The following is a 14,676-nucleotide window of genomic DNA, read 5'->3' as shown; positions in this document are numbered from 1 at the left end:
GATTCTGTTAGCTTGTTAATGTCTCGTCGCAGGTCTGCTGCTGACCCGTCAGCATGATTTGTTTGGGGGAAGGAAGACGTTAATCTCGGGCTTCAGGTGCGTCTCGGTTATGATGATGATATCGATGTTTTGTTCGTTGAGGAATTCAATGGTAATTTTGTTGGCTTCACGGTCCATATTTATTGATGAGGGATACTGCAGCATGACGCTGTTCTGTTCGGGTCCTGTAGGTGTGCTGGATCATGATGACTTCTGTCACGAGTCTACGAGTCTACGTTCTCGATCGTTGGTGAAGGGGAGGGGACACCTTCATGCTTCCACGATAACGATAGCCCTGGAGGTGGAGAGGTGCTTTGGGATGCAGCGGTTGCCGCATATGACTGACGTCTTGAGTTTTCCGGAGTGTTAGGCACCCCAGCTGTTGGCACGACCGATGCAGCAGCAGCAAAACGGTTGTTGAGTGGAAGTAGCGGAAACACCGGAATTTGACACCGTTGCGGGATGACAGGAATGTTTTGCCCGTTATTTTCTGGCACTCTTCTGTGGCCAGGTTGATTCTGCGTGAGACTTTTTTGCGGATATTAATTAATTCTACTCGCTTCGGGCATGTCTTGCCCGATGTGCTGCGCCCTCCATTACATCACAGGCATCAGGTGGGTGCTGCTTGCCACAATTGTTGCAGTGGTAGGTCATGTGGCAGTTTCTCGTTCCATGCCTGTTCGGGCAGTTTGCGCATTGGGTGACATCACGGTGGACTGTACTGTCCCCAAATCACCACGATGCGGAAAAGGGCCCGAATGCTCTGGAGGTCCTTCAAGAATGTTGAATTTCTTTCCAAGTGGACCACATACAGCTAGTCGCGGTACCTACGTGAAACGTCATGACGTCTTGAAGATGTTGATTGGCTTGAGTCCATGTTGCTTCAATTCATCTGACAGTGTGACTGTTTCCATGTCGGAAAAGCCAGACAAGACCACCTTAAGCAGCTTTGTCGCCTCAACTTTTACCGATGTAAAAGTTGATTTTATCCCGCAAGCCTTCCGGGAATCCTTTTACGAAGAACGGCGGTTCACCGTCGTTTTCTAGGATGGCGTAACGGTTGTTGGCCAACAGCTTCTTCGATGTCAATTGTGCACTGCCGGTGTCCGATCGGGATCGTTTCCCAGCCGGAATAGCAGTTGCATCAACACGCGGCGGTTTACCCATGCTGGGGCGGGCGATGCTTCATCAAACACCGCGAACACTATCGCAATATCCTGGAATTTTTTTTCCAATGGTTATACTCCATCATAGCATAATTTTTCATGTAAGAGGTATTTTCAATGCTAATCTAAAAGCATTCAAACAGTCAGAGGTAATGGGTAACCAATAGACTGATGCAAATTTGAAATTTTCGCTCCACAGTGCTCAAACGGTTCCAATTTGGGCCCTGATTAGCCTCCCAAAACTTGAACTCATTTAGTGAGAAACTGACTTGGCACAAACCATTTGAAGTTTGTATGGAAATTACTGTGGAAAAACAAAACTTTTTGTTCATTGTCTTCTAGCCTTTTTACATATTGTACTGTTAACAAATTCTATTGCTATTCTTATGAGAATTTTTATCAGCTACAACTTTGCAGAAAATCGTTTGTCAGCCAAACGTCAAATTAAATAGTTATTATTTGTTTAAGAGATTGATAATCTTATGGCAAGATTAAGAAACTGTATTGTGGGCAACACTGCATTCTGCAGTGTGACATAGTAGCCGTGATTTTTGTCCTCTATTCTACGCGCCATAAACACCAATGTTGCCTGCTGAACAGTTGATTGAGCATAATCATAAGACATCAGTGACTTGAATTATTAATAATTTTTGTTCCTTACATTTGATCAAAAAGTGGTCTTTAACAAAGTTGTAGCTGAGAATATTTTCAATAAGCATAGCTATCATTTTCTAAAGTAGAGTGGACTGGTGAATTTTGAGATGGATATGAACCGAAATTATGGTTTCTCCATAGTAATTCCCATATAAACTTCAAATGGTTTGTGCCAAGTCAGTTTCTTTCAAAATTAGTTCAAATTTCGGGAGGCTAATCAGGGCCCAATTTGGAACCGTTTGAGTGGAGTGAAATTTTCAAATTTTGCATCAGTCTAGACACCATCTATTGGTTTGGACGCTAGAGAAGGTCCTTTAACGCGAGCCAGGAAATTCAAATTAATTTTTTACAAGCCTTTAACATTCAAATGAAGAAAATGTATACGAGCTTTTGCTCTGATTCTGAAGTTGAATAACTGAATCCCCCTAATCTTCAATTAATGTCATACTAAACACATACTTATGGTTTCGAATTTTCGATTTGAGAAAAGTCACAGTATTCTGTTAATATGAGAGGAAGGGGCATAATGAGCATACGAGGTGAGTTAAGCACCCACCCTTCAGAGCCCTAATTTAAAACTAATGGTGGAGCTACTGGAGAAAATTAACGTATTTTTTTGGGAATTGTTTTATCCCACAACAATAATGCTGAAGAATATGATAATCGATAATTTCCACCCTTCATAAATAAAAAAATTAGCTTGTACATATTTCGTCATATGTTCCTATTCTAAAATGCATATCTGATTGGAATTTAGGAACTAATGTAATGCATTCGCATTTTTATGGGTTCTTAAATTTTACCAAGTTTTACTAAGTATGAAATCCAAAATATGTACATAGGACCGAAATAATAGGTTGCTTAAATTGTGTTTTAAATCAATATCACAATACGTTCGCTAAACAGCGAATGCTAAAAAATGCTGAATAATGCTAAATCCTTCTAAACAACATTATTAAATGATTGATTTTCAATTAAAAGCTACCGTCGAATTATATTGAACTCATCAATTCGACAGCATATTAAAATCCTTCCGCCATTGAAAAGCATTGGTTAATGATCCTGCTTTTCCCCTAAGAGTACATTAAATATTCTCCGATAAAAAGCATCCCAACCATCAATAAAGTCAGCTCCATAAAACGAACGCATTAATTCGTTTACCATATCTCTCTAACGCAACGTAAAACAGTCCCACGTGCGGCATAACTTCCACTCAAACCCATTCCATCCGCCTTGCCCTGCAGCCCCCACCTCAATCAGGTACCCATGCCGTGCAGTCAGAGATTGGTGCAGCAGAATGCACCACGGTGCTCAGCGAAAAGCTCATAATTTATCCCGAAATTATCGGTCAAATCCTGCCAAAAGCAATCCCAACGATCAGCACCGGGGGCAACATTTGCAAACTGCCGGACCGTTCGCATCCTACCGGAGAGCTGGTCACATTCGACATTATCATCATCATCATCACCACCATCACCATCGCCGTCGTCATCGCCATCATTCTCATCGATGGAAAGTGTGGCGCGTGGTTGCAAATCGTCATCTGTTGGGAGCTATATTTCCATTAACGGCGTTTCTGGGCCACACAGCTGCCCTTCAGTGCTGTGTTGATTCCAGACCACATGGAAAATGAGCGGCAGCTATTAAAAAGAGCGACCTCTGGAGGGTTCCCTGGTGCCCTAGTTAGTCCCCAAATGTCATCGTCGTCGTCGTTATTCCTACGTACATTTATACCAAATTGGTCACGTTGAATCGTAATGAAAACGACCGATAAACTACGGAAACGGGACTGCCTGTGGAGGGTCAACGGTACTCGTGTGGGACCGATTGTGGTTTGCGATTTGGTTGATTTAAATTAGCTGTGCCCTGCGAGGGCGACTGAGGGGCGTTTTTGCTGAATCCGTCGGAAGCTATTATGCAGCACTATTGAGGCCAGTGTTGCATTATGGAAATGGATTGGCTGTGGGTCCGGGAATGTCCAGATGTATCCCATGAGCAATGTTGCATTATGGAAGCTGTTTGTTAGAGGTTTGTTCGATTGTGTGGAGAGGAGAGGATTATGTTGTACAATTTGTTTTCAAGTCCCGTGTACATTCAGTGCCTTCCAGTTTTTGACCACACGCGATTTTTGATTTCTTTACTTTCTAAAGGTTGCACACGAAAAAATCCGAATGCATTAACAACGCCATTGCCATTAAGGCATTTCGACAAATGACTACGTCTGTGATTTGTATATGCGGGTACACTTTGTGAAAACCAAAAATGGAACATGTAACATAATTATGAAAGATTTTGAACGTGAATAGCTCAGCTGCCCCTTGACCAATTTCAATAATTGTATCACCCATCGATCATACATATCTCTATGCATCAAAAGCATTGCTTTTGACAGTTGATTTTCAACAAGAAACTATTGAAAAAGTGATAAATGTTAGGCATTGTTCAACGTACAAATAAAAAATGGTAATTTTATCACTGTTTTCGTGAAAAAAAAAACGTTCTTCCCAAACCCGGTCGTCATAATCGAGTACCACTTGGTTGCACATCATTCTGTTTTAACCTGAAAAGATATAAAAGAGCACTGCTTTCCAGCCTCAACTTATGTTCGCTTCGGACGACGAGCTAAAGCAGCAATAGCAGTAGTAGGAAGGTGGTGGCAGGCTAGGTAGTTCACTCTTCGACCTGACAAGCAACAATGACTGGTCGTGGCAAAGGAGGAACAGGTCTTGGTAAAGTAGGCGCCAAGCGTCATCGCAAGGTTCTTCGTGATAATATATAGGGTATTACCAAGCCCGCCATCGGTCGTATGGCTCGCCGTGGCGGTGTCAAACGTATCTCTGGTCTGATCATCTGATGATCTCATCTAGTCACATAAGCAACAAAGCAACTACCCCCGTGTGGAAGTAGAATCATCGCGACGATCAACAAAAGGAACCAGAAAAACGGTAGAAACCAAGCTTCCAATCCTGAAGCAACCGGACCGAGACTCTTCTGACTGCTCATTTCTCAGCGAAGTTGAGGTATCCTTCTCTGCGCCTTTACAATGACCGGGTCAACCCGTGTCCAGCAGTAGCCAGGCCAATACTCTTCCAAGTGCCCATTCGTCTTTGAGGTATCCTTCACTGCGTCCTTCCAAGCCGTCGAGCCACCTAGTCAACCCGTGTCCAGTAGCAGTTGCGCCGTCTTCCGAGTACCCATTCATCGTAGCAAGATTGAGGTTTCCCTCGTTGTGGCCTTCCAACCTGTCGCAGACACTAGTTCAACCCCTGTCCAGCAGCAGACGGGCCGAGGTCTTTAAGCCTTTTCAGGGCCACCAAGATTTTCCAAACGAGTTATATTTCTGAACATGTCCCAACTAAAATTCATATCAATAGGTTCTTTTCAGGGTAATAATAGTCATACTAAAGAAAATAAACAGAGAGAACCTCGCTCAAATTCCTATTCCTACACAAAGCACAAGCTCCTGCTGCAGTTAACACATGACATTTATTATATAAGACCACGTAGCCCTACGTCACCATTGCGTACAACCTCATAGGGCTGTCCCTTATAGTTTTTTGAGTGTGTTTTACAAAATTTCACTCTACTAATCTAAGAGGGTATATAATTACAATAGACAACAATAGTCAGGATACGTTCATTTATTTACATCATGGCTTCACCGGAGCAAGCCCATCGCGATTCGATCCTGCGCGCTCGAAACGAAAATCCCGGTCTATCCTCTCGAGAGTTAGCAAAACTATTGAATTTGTCAGTTTTCGTTCATATTGTGATACCTCGGTTGACCGGAAGAGTGCCTCGGAAGAATGTAAATTCAAAAAGAACTCGAAATTTCCCAAAAAGTTCCTTGTCTGGCAAGCAATCTGGCAAACAGTTGTGGGCTGAAAAGCGATACTTTCGTTACTTCTGGGATCATGAACCAGCAAATTTTTTATTTTTCAAAATTAAAGAACCCAATTGAGGAATACTGGTCAATTTTGAAGTACATACTGAAGAAAAGGGGTGGAACTGAAATTGACCTGACTAAGGCCTTGATGTCTTCTGCTGTACAAAGGAGTCGTCTCCACTCTACTCGATCCATGGCCACACTTCGACAGCCTCGTAGTCTGCGAAGGGTTGGCAGGTCGGTTTCTACTTGGTCGATCCAACTTCCCCGTTGCCGCCTCTTATTCCTGTTGGGTCACTTTCGAGAACCATTTCCACTGGGTCGTCGTGCGGCATTCTTACGACGTGCCCAGTCCACCGTAGTCGCCTATTTTTTGCAATATGGACGATGGATGGTTCTCCCAGCAGCTGGTGAAATTCGTGGTTCATCCGCCTCATCCACGCTCCGTCATCCATCTGCACTCCACCGTAGATGGTTCGCAACACCAAGGGCGCGTTGGTCCTCTACGAGCATAGTCCAGGTTCAAGCTTATCGGTATTACATGTTTTAAAAAAAGGTCTAATTATTGGTATTTACTATTTTAATTAAATTTATATTTTAGTCGTCTTTCAGGGGGAAAATGCAAATTTCGGACTAAGAAGGGAAAGTTTACTTTCTGGGGAATGTTTGAATAAGCTTCTGACGGAAGCTGAAAACCTTCCACAGAGAGAATAAAGAAGGTCTTCTGAAGGAAGATTGAAGGAAGTCGGAAAACATCCGAGGAATTTCCTAGAAATATAACGGGAAACTTTTGGCGAAAATTTAAAGAAGCTTTCGGAAAAAAATCCAATGACATATCCAAAAGAAACCATAAAAGTTTCGGAAATCCATTGGAAGCCAGAAGAAGCTAGGAAAAACCTTTCAAAAGAAGTCGAGATAAAAAACCAACGGAGAATGGTTTATGGAAGAAGAATAAATCATCTGGGAGAATTCGATAGATACATCCGCTAGAACCCTAATATAACTTCCTGGAGAAGACGGAGTAAACTTCCTGAAGACGCGCGAAGAAACTTCTTCAGATAGAGAGGAGGAAACCGCTGGAGAAAGTCTGAAGCCACAAGGCTTGCGGAACAGTCGAAAAAACAGCTTTTTGGTTGGGAAAAAAATACTGAAGAAAGGGATTTCTTCGGAATGATGGAACAATATTCCATGAAGTTCCTTACACGTTCAAGTTATCCAGTTATTTTCATAAAATATCCTTGATGACATCAAACATTCCTGAAATGCACTTCGGAACATTCCATAATTTCTCGGACCTTCTTGAAAGTTCTTGCAATTTTCCTGAATTCAATAGGAATGTTATGAAGTTCTCTGATCATACTCAAGAGATGTACCAGCCTCTGGCTGAAATTCTCGCTAATAACCTAACCTAACCTCTGATCATACTCAAAGAACTCGAAACGTCCCCGATTAAAATGAAACTAACGGAAAATATCTAATCTTCTTTGAAAGTCTCTAAGCTTTCTTGAAGATTTTGGAACTTCTTGAAATGAATTGAACATCAGCATTGATCAGTTCTTCCAGATTTTCAAAGCTTTTAAAAGATCTTAAAACTGCCATTAAAAGCGCAGAACTTCCCTTAAAATTATCGCAGAATTTTTCGATGTTCAATATCTCTGACACTTGCTGAAGTTTTCAGAAACTCCCTGAATTTCTCGGAACTCCTTAAAAAGATTCAGAAATTTCCATGAAAGTAATTGATCGGTCCTGATGTCCTCAGAGCTTCTCTAAAGTTTTCTCAATTCTCCTGATTCAAATGGAACTGCCCTGAAATCCATTGAAATTCCCTGAAGTTCTTTGGACGTGTGATGTTTCTGAAATATTTCTTGTGTTTCCTTAAGTTCATTGGTGTTCTCTGTATTTACCTCAAATTTCCGGGATCTCGAGTATTAACAGAAGTAAATGGAACTGTTCAAATTTCTAGGCTTTTATGCAGCTACGGAACTTCTTAAAAGATCCTGCATTTTTCCTTAAGCTAATAGAACTACAATGAAACTCTGGAAGCATCTCTCATGTTCCGGCAGAAGAAGACGGAATAACCTTTCGAGAGAAGTCAGAAGAAGCTTTCTAGGGATGTCGAAATAACTTTCCAGGAAGAATCGTACAATATCTTACGGATTAAGGGAGAAGAAAATTTAAGGGGAAAGTAGGAAGAAACTTCTAAGGGAAGATTAAATAAGCTTCAGGAAGACTAAAATTGAACATATTGATGGACCTATTTGTTCTCTGAATAAAAGTATTTCCAGATTTCCAGGAATTACCAGGATCAGCTGTTTCTTAATTCCTGGGTAGATTTTCCTGCTTTTCGTTGTGATTTTTCTCCATCGTGAACATTTTCGTGGGAAACATTTTTTAGACTATATGTTATATGAGTTGCTGAGGTTTTCATTTCACTACAGAATATTTATTCTACGATGCTTGTTCATCTATTATGAATTTTGAAAATACCGTCCGGGGAATCCCATAAACTTCAACTAAAATTTTACCATTCATATTATCATAAACACTACATCAGGCTTCCAAATAGTACAGCCTTCTTGCGACAGTTGGTTTATACATGAATTGACTGTTGCTATGTGTGCTTTACTACCGCTTGCTACCGTACGTTCAGATCTGAATTCGAAGTGTATTGGCAACAGCACACGTTAGAACAAATAAAAGCGTCTATATCCGCTTTGCGAAAATCACCGTGCTTGGAACGTCGTGGACCGAATGGGCTGTATTTATACATTTCTTAATGACCAGGTTTTCAATGTTTCTGTCGTCATGACAGCCTTCCGACGACATCCCTCAGCTTACCCAAGTGGCTGTCTTGAAAAGGCTGTCACGATATACTCCACATATACAATTGATATACGGCAGTGGAGTATGGAAGAAACCCAGAAAAATGATCCCGAACAGATATGTCGGTCCGATGTCGGATAAATGTTAGGTCAATTTATGATCGACGTCGGCCAAATTTCAGGTCGATGTCGGATCAATTCTTCGTTTATATAGGGTCAATTTCGGGCCAACATCATGTTGGGTTTTGGTAGAAGCCAGGTTGGTGTCAGGTAGGCTTACATTTTTTGCTGGAATGTCGGAATGTCTGATCTGCTCAAAACCGCACGTTTAGAAAAAAATATATAGGATCAAAATGTTGCAATGGGCAGCACGAACTTGATAGCAACCGAACGAGCTTCAGCGTCACACTGGTAGTGTATTAGCAGTCTCACGACATACGAACAAAATTTCAAAGACAGCAGCAACAAATCGGTTGTTTGACAGACTGATTGTTGTATGAACAAGGAGCGTTACGAATGACCATCTGAGACTGTCATAGCCGAATGAACAAGAACGAGCTGTCGTGTACTGCACAAGACGGCAACGTATGACAGCCTCACTGTGGGCTATCGCTTATAGCTCAATCTCAAGGCTGTCGTAGGAAAAATAAAGCGACAGCCGTTGGAATACTGCATGAGGCGGTAGTTTTGGTATGCCAGCACTACATTTCATAGCATTGTCACCCCCTAGCAGCACACTTGTCATTTAACTGTTGTGGTTACTTTTATGCACCTTATTTCAGTCACAATCAAGTTGCAGCAACCTATTTTGATGGATGTCTGTTGCTTGGGCCATGTCCGAAGGTTCTCACCATCATGCTTGGCATACACAGTTTTGGTCACGAACTGCTCATTTGCTAATAACTTTGCACACAGTTGACGGAACATAGTTCTTTTTGAGGCAGTTGATAGAATAGAGTGTAAGCTTGTTATAGATATCTAACAAAAAGTAGATTTTAATGCTAGTAGTAAACTGTATTTGTTTTTGCGTTGTAAAAATGAGGAGGAAATGCTCACCACACATCTCGGAATTGAAGTGTTAAATTGATTATTGTTGATTCAAATGTAAATCTTAACCTAATCTTCGCATATATATGAGCCTAATCTATCAATTACTTTAAAGAAAAATAAATTTCAACATCTGAGTGAAAAGTTATTACCAAATGAGCAGTTGGTGTGTACAACTGTGCATGCCAAGCATGCTCACCATTTTGTCCGATAGTAAAAAAAAATCCCCAGAAATCAAGCAAACTTCACAGCAATTCGAGGAAACCCGTAAAACTTCATAGAAGTGTTGAAATTTTTTTAAAGTTCAAGGAACTTCGTAGGAGTTTAGCCAAAATTGAGGAAGCTCCGTATACTTCGTAGAAGTTCAAGAAATTTTGAAGAATCTGAGGGAGTATTGTACAAATTGAGCATACTTCATAAAGCTTCAGAGTTTGATTCGGCAATTTTTGGAACATAGCTTCTCCCAGATATTTAGAAAAATCAAGGTCTTTTAGGATGTTTGTGGAAGGTTATGGATGTTCTGAGATCTTGGTCGAGTTGAAAGAACTTGGAAAAAATATTATGGACCAAATTGATGAAACTTCATAGAAATTGAGAAAAATTACCAGAAATAAGGATTAGGGAACTTTGTATTATGCGTTTCACACCAAATTGGACTAACAAGCACGTTTTCACTTATTAAAAAGTGTGATAAAACTGAAACGTGCACTTTTATCACACTTTTTTGCATTTCTAGGACAGTCCAGTTTCAGATGCAATCAGCTATAGATGTTCAAGGAACATTCGAGCAATTTTTTTCGAGGCACTCTAAGTAATTTTTCCCCCTTTATTTACAAGGCTTTCATCCATCGGCTGGTTCACCCTCTCAGTACATAAAACCGTCAAAGCATGTTTTGTACCGTCCGGTTTTTTCAGTGCTAGGTACTGCAATCTGTAATCTGTGTTAGGGAAATCACCTTTTGCACCACAGAAACGCATGTCAACAAAACGTACGTAATCTTAAAAAAGTAATATTTAGCCAATTAGTTTGCTCACTCGATAGATTCGTCGTAATCGTCCATTTCCGTTCTATCGAGCAGAAAACATCAGTATAATTAATGATTTTACCGTGCACAAATCAGTGATACGTTTGTACCAATGCCTATTAGAGCGTATTATATGAATATTTACGCTCATTGTTCTCAAAACAAAAGAAACGCTCTTAGCGAACTCGCTTTTTCTACCTTTATCCGTAGGTATTGAAACTCGTAGAATAAATTTGGAATCAAGAAGCACTGTTGAATTTTTAACAATATCTCAACAATGTGCGGCTCTGTAACAAATCAAACGATACTTAGGAAAAGGGGAATACAGAAGTCATCTTTGATAGAAACATTTCATATATTGTTAAAACCCGTTTAAGAAAGAGAGGTAAAGCGTGGGTTGTGCTTAGTGGGATGAAAATTAGATCAAAAACCCTATACCGAGAATTGATTGGAGTGCTTATTTTTGACATAGGCTACGTCTTACGGAAAGGGAAAATCGAAAATCTAAAATTGCGACCGTCACAAAAAGGTGTAAGGTTTTGAACGCTTATAACTTTGTCATTTATAGATGAAATTAAAATCCAAATACACCAAGCTATAGGAAATAACTCTCAAAATCAGCTAAAATAAATGCTTTTCCAATTTTACAAAAAAAACTGTTCAAAACTGTACAAATAAAAAGTGATAATTTTATCAATATTTTCAACCCAGTCGAGTACCATTTGGTTGCACATTTAAAAGTTATAAAACAGCGCTGCTTTTGTGCCTCATCTCATTTTTGCCTCGGACGGCGGGTGAGAAGGGAACAGCAGTAGCAGTAGGAAGGCAGCGGTTCCTGTCAAGCACGCAGCGTTCGATGTTTGTACTAGACCTTGCACATCGTTCCTGTCGCGATCACTGTGACTGCTGATAACGACTGTGCCTGAGTGATAACGATCTCGCGTCCTACAAATATCGATTACTTTTTCGAAAGGACATATCTCGCGTCACTTTTCAAATGGTCCTAAGTAACTTATGTAAACAATTCGAGGTTAAGTGAAACAAACTTTTGCTCTTCTATCATTGTATATGATGCAAAAACACCCATCCAGCTTTACTTTCATTTATTTAAGATAACCATAGGTCAAACATTGTCCAATGTACCGTTTGAAATTATGGGTACATGATTGTTACAACTTACCTAACATGATTGGTGCTCTTTTTCTAAAGGCGGGGCCAATCTAAAGATAAGTACTCTACTCTGAAATCTGTGAAAGGGAATCTAGTATCATTTAGAACAAAACGTCCAATGTAACAGTCATTGATTATGTCATTGAGAAAAATCGTCCTTTGTAACATGTCCGATGTACAACTTGACCAATCAAAACGTCCTATAGCGGTGCCGGTGGTGTAGTGGTAAGCGTGATTACCTCTCACCCCAGCAGGCCTGGGTTCAATCCCAGTCGGCGCCACCGGGATGTTCTGAGGCATTACATCTCTGATCACGCCTTCCTTCGGAAGGGAAGTAAAGCCGTTGGTCCCCGGTTCATGAGTTGTTCAACTCATGATGGGTCGATAGGTAGGATCCAGGTGTAGGAGCTGCCTCCCTGGCGTCGGTAGCATTGGTGCTCAGCACGGAAAACAAGATCGACGGAAAACAAATCAAGGAAAAAAAACGTCCTATGTGTTTTTTTTTCTATATGGTAGCATTAAATTCAAAGTAAATTGTGATTTTACCATTTATACTGAATGTGCAACATTATTTATAAATAGTATTGCAAAATGTATTGTTTCTAAACTGTCGACCTTCAACTTCGATTTTCTCATTGGTTCTTCATAGGTCTATTTGAAAAGTGACGCGAGATATCAGCATTTGTAATCAACGCATTTTATCGTCGGTTTGGCGTAACTGATAGCTTGCCCACGCATACTAACACCAGGAGATCATTCTGTACCACGGGACCTACTAACATAGCTTCGTTTAGAGAAAAGCCTGTAGAGGTTTTGGCCGACGCATCGAAGACTACACGTACCTTTGTCGTCGTGCTGGCTTCCTTCACCATGTGGGAGATAGTATCCTTTAGACTGGTTCTTGCTGCTGTCTTGAACACGACGCATATGACCAAGGGAGAGATATTCTGCCATAAACTTGTGATATTCTTCCATCAGTTCAGGATTACGCTCGAGTCTTCGTTCGAGTAGATTGAATCGGTTGAGTGCCATTGACTTGGAGTAGCCGATCAGCTCGTCAAAATTGGATTGACGAGGCAGGTGTACCATGTATCGCCCCTCGGGATCTTTCGAAGGGGTAGACGAAAACAGTTCTTCGCACTGCTCTAATGAATAATCGGACCGGACCGGCAACTCTTCAACCTTCCAAAATCGCTCGATGCTCTCTTCCAGATTGAACAGGTATACCGCTACAATGGAGCGTGGAGGATCCTGACTTACAGTAGGTTCTTTGCTTGCTGAGCCAGACACTAACCACCCGAAAACGCTGTCGATCAGCGTGGGAAGCGATTCAGACAAGTTGATCCTGTTCGCCGATTGGAAGAATGAGAAGAAATGTTTAATCCCCAGAATCATGTCTATTGGCGCACGCTTATGGAACTGGGGATCAGCCAGGAAGAGCTTCGGTGGAAGGTTAGAATGATCTACTGGAACATTGTGGACGGGTATTTCAGGAGTGACCTTCGGAAGAATCAGGAAATCGGCATCCACGGAAAAGTTCTCCTTCCTGGACCGGATCTGAACGTGAACGGACTCCCTCACGTTCTGTGGTTGTGGACCAATTCCCTGGACAAGAAATTTCGTCTTGCTTCGCTTCAGCCTTAGTAATTGAGTCATCTTCTCGGTAATCAGGTTGGGTTGGGATCCACAATCCAACAGAGCACGTGCCAAGTGCTCCTTGCCATAGCGATCAACGACCACAACGATTGCTGTTAGCATGAAAACGTTTCTCTCAATCTCTTGAGGCTGTAGACTGCAGTCGGTCTGCGTTGGTTGGGTGGATGCGGCTGCTGATAGAACGGACGATGTTGACTCGTCACTCGCTGAGGCCAGATTTACGTTGGCAGACACCTGCGTCTCATTACTTGATTCGGATGTAATTGGATTGTCTCCGAATCCAGAATGGAGTAGAGAATGATGACGCCTCTTGCAAAACCTGCACGTGTATCTCGACGGACAGTTCCTCGAGAAATGATCAGACCGGAAACAGTTCAAGCAAAGCCGATTCACGTTGACCAGGGTTAGCCGGTCAGCTGCACTCATTTTCTCGAACTTCATGCACTTCACCAACGGATGGCGCTGTTCACAAGCATAACAATTGATGGGAGGACTATCGACCGCTGCATGGGACGAAAATTCCATGTTGGATGTTTTTCGAGTGGAAAAAACATGAGAGGTGACGTACTGTGGCGGAGGTTGAGCGTGATTGACCGAAATGGACTCCAGTACACGGATGCGCCGATGCAGGAACTCAATGAGAGCATCGTAGGTTGGGTTCTCGGTCGTTGATGCATGATCTTCCCACGCCTTGAGAGAATCGTCCGGAAGGCGAACGCACAGCAAATGCTCCAATATTGTGCTCCAAGCGTCCACTGGTTCACCAAGCTGCCGTGCAACGAAGCTGTCGTCTCCTTCTACACCCATTGCATCTCTAACATCGCCTGCAGGTGTCGCTTCTTGAGGAGGTATTCGTTTGCATATCTGCTCACCAGTGCTTGCCAGGCCAGTGGATAGTTGGCAGCACTAATCGTGAATGACTCGACGACCTGAGCAGCTTTTCTCCAATTAATGATGACTTCAGGTAGTGGAATTTTTGTATATCTGGAACGTCCTGGTTCGAGTGGATCAACGCCAGAAAGGTGTCATGGTTACACCACATCGCAAAGAATAACGTTAACTACAACATTGTGCACTCTGGTTTTTTTTTGTGCATTGAAGTTGGATCGCTATGGAAACCTTATTTCTGATCAATCTCATTACCTCATAAAATTTCAAGAGCACACATATCAGCTCTCACTAAACTGAAACTGAAACTTCACGTTTGTTGC

The 14,676-nt window shown here is 41.7% G+C and overlaps 1 protein-coding gene across 1 annotated transcript; it reads right to left on the bottom strand.

Annotated features, from left to right (window-relative positions):
- Window positions 1-3,423: 3,423 nt before the first annotated feature.
- Window positions 3,424-14,272, bottom strand: LOC135704280 (uncharacterized). Its single transcript, XM_065225742.1, has 2 exons — window positions 12,652-14,272; window positions 3,424-3,461 (listed from the first exon to the last, which is right to left on the bottom strand). Exons 1-2 carry the CDS (start codon window positions 14,270-14,272, stop codon window positions 3,424-3,426), a joined length of 1,659 nt encoding a protein of 552 aa, XP_065081814.1.
- Between the last annotated feature and the right edge of the window lie 404 nt (window positions 14,273-14,676).

The sequence above is a fragment of the Ochlerotatus camptorhynchus genome, unplaced genomic scaffold, assembly GCF_037179485.1.
Source record: "Ochlerotatus camptorhynchus isolate MF236.1 unplaced genomic scaffold, CSIRO-AGI_Acam_v1.1 ptg000232l, whole genome shotgun sequence".
In the NCBI taxonomy this organism is placed as follows: Eukaryota; Metazoa; Arthropoda; class Insecta; order Diptera; family Culicidae; genus Ochlerotatus; species Ochlerotatus camptorhynchus.
The sequence above is the reverse complement of the archived record's forward strand: the minus strand, read 5'-3'. Positions and strand labels throughout refer to the sequence as shown.

Bases quoted from the DNA above. Each gene is read 5' to 3' on its own strand.
- LOC135704280 (XM_065225742.1), bottom strand. From the start codon at position 14,272: ATGGGTGTAGAAGGAGACGACAGCTTCGTTGCACGGCAGCTTGGTGAA. The intron at 3,462-12,651 runs GTACGTGTAGTC...GAATCAACACAG, and splicing joins AAGCCAGCACGACGACAAAG to CACTGAAGGGCAGCTGTGTG.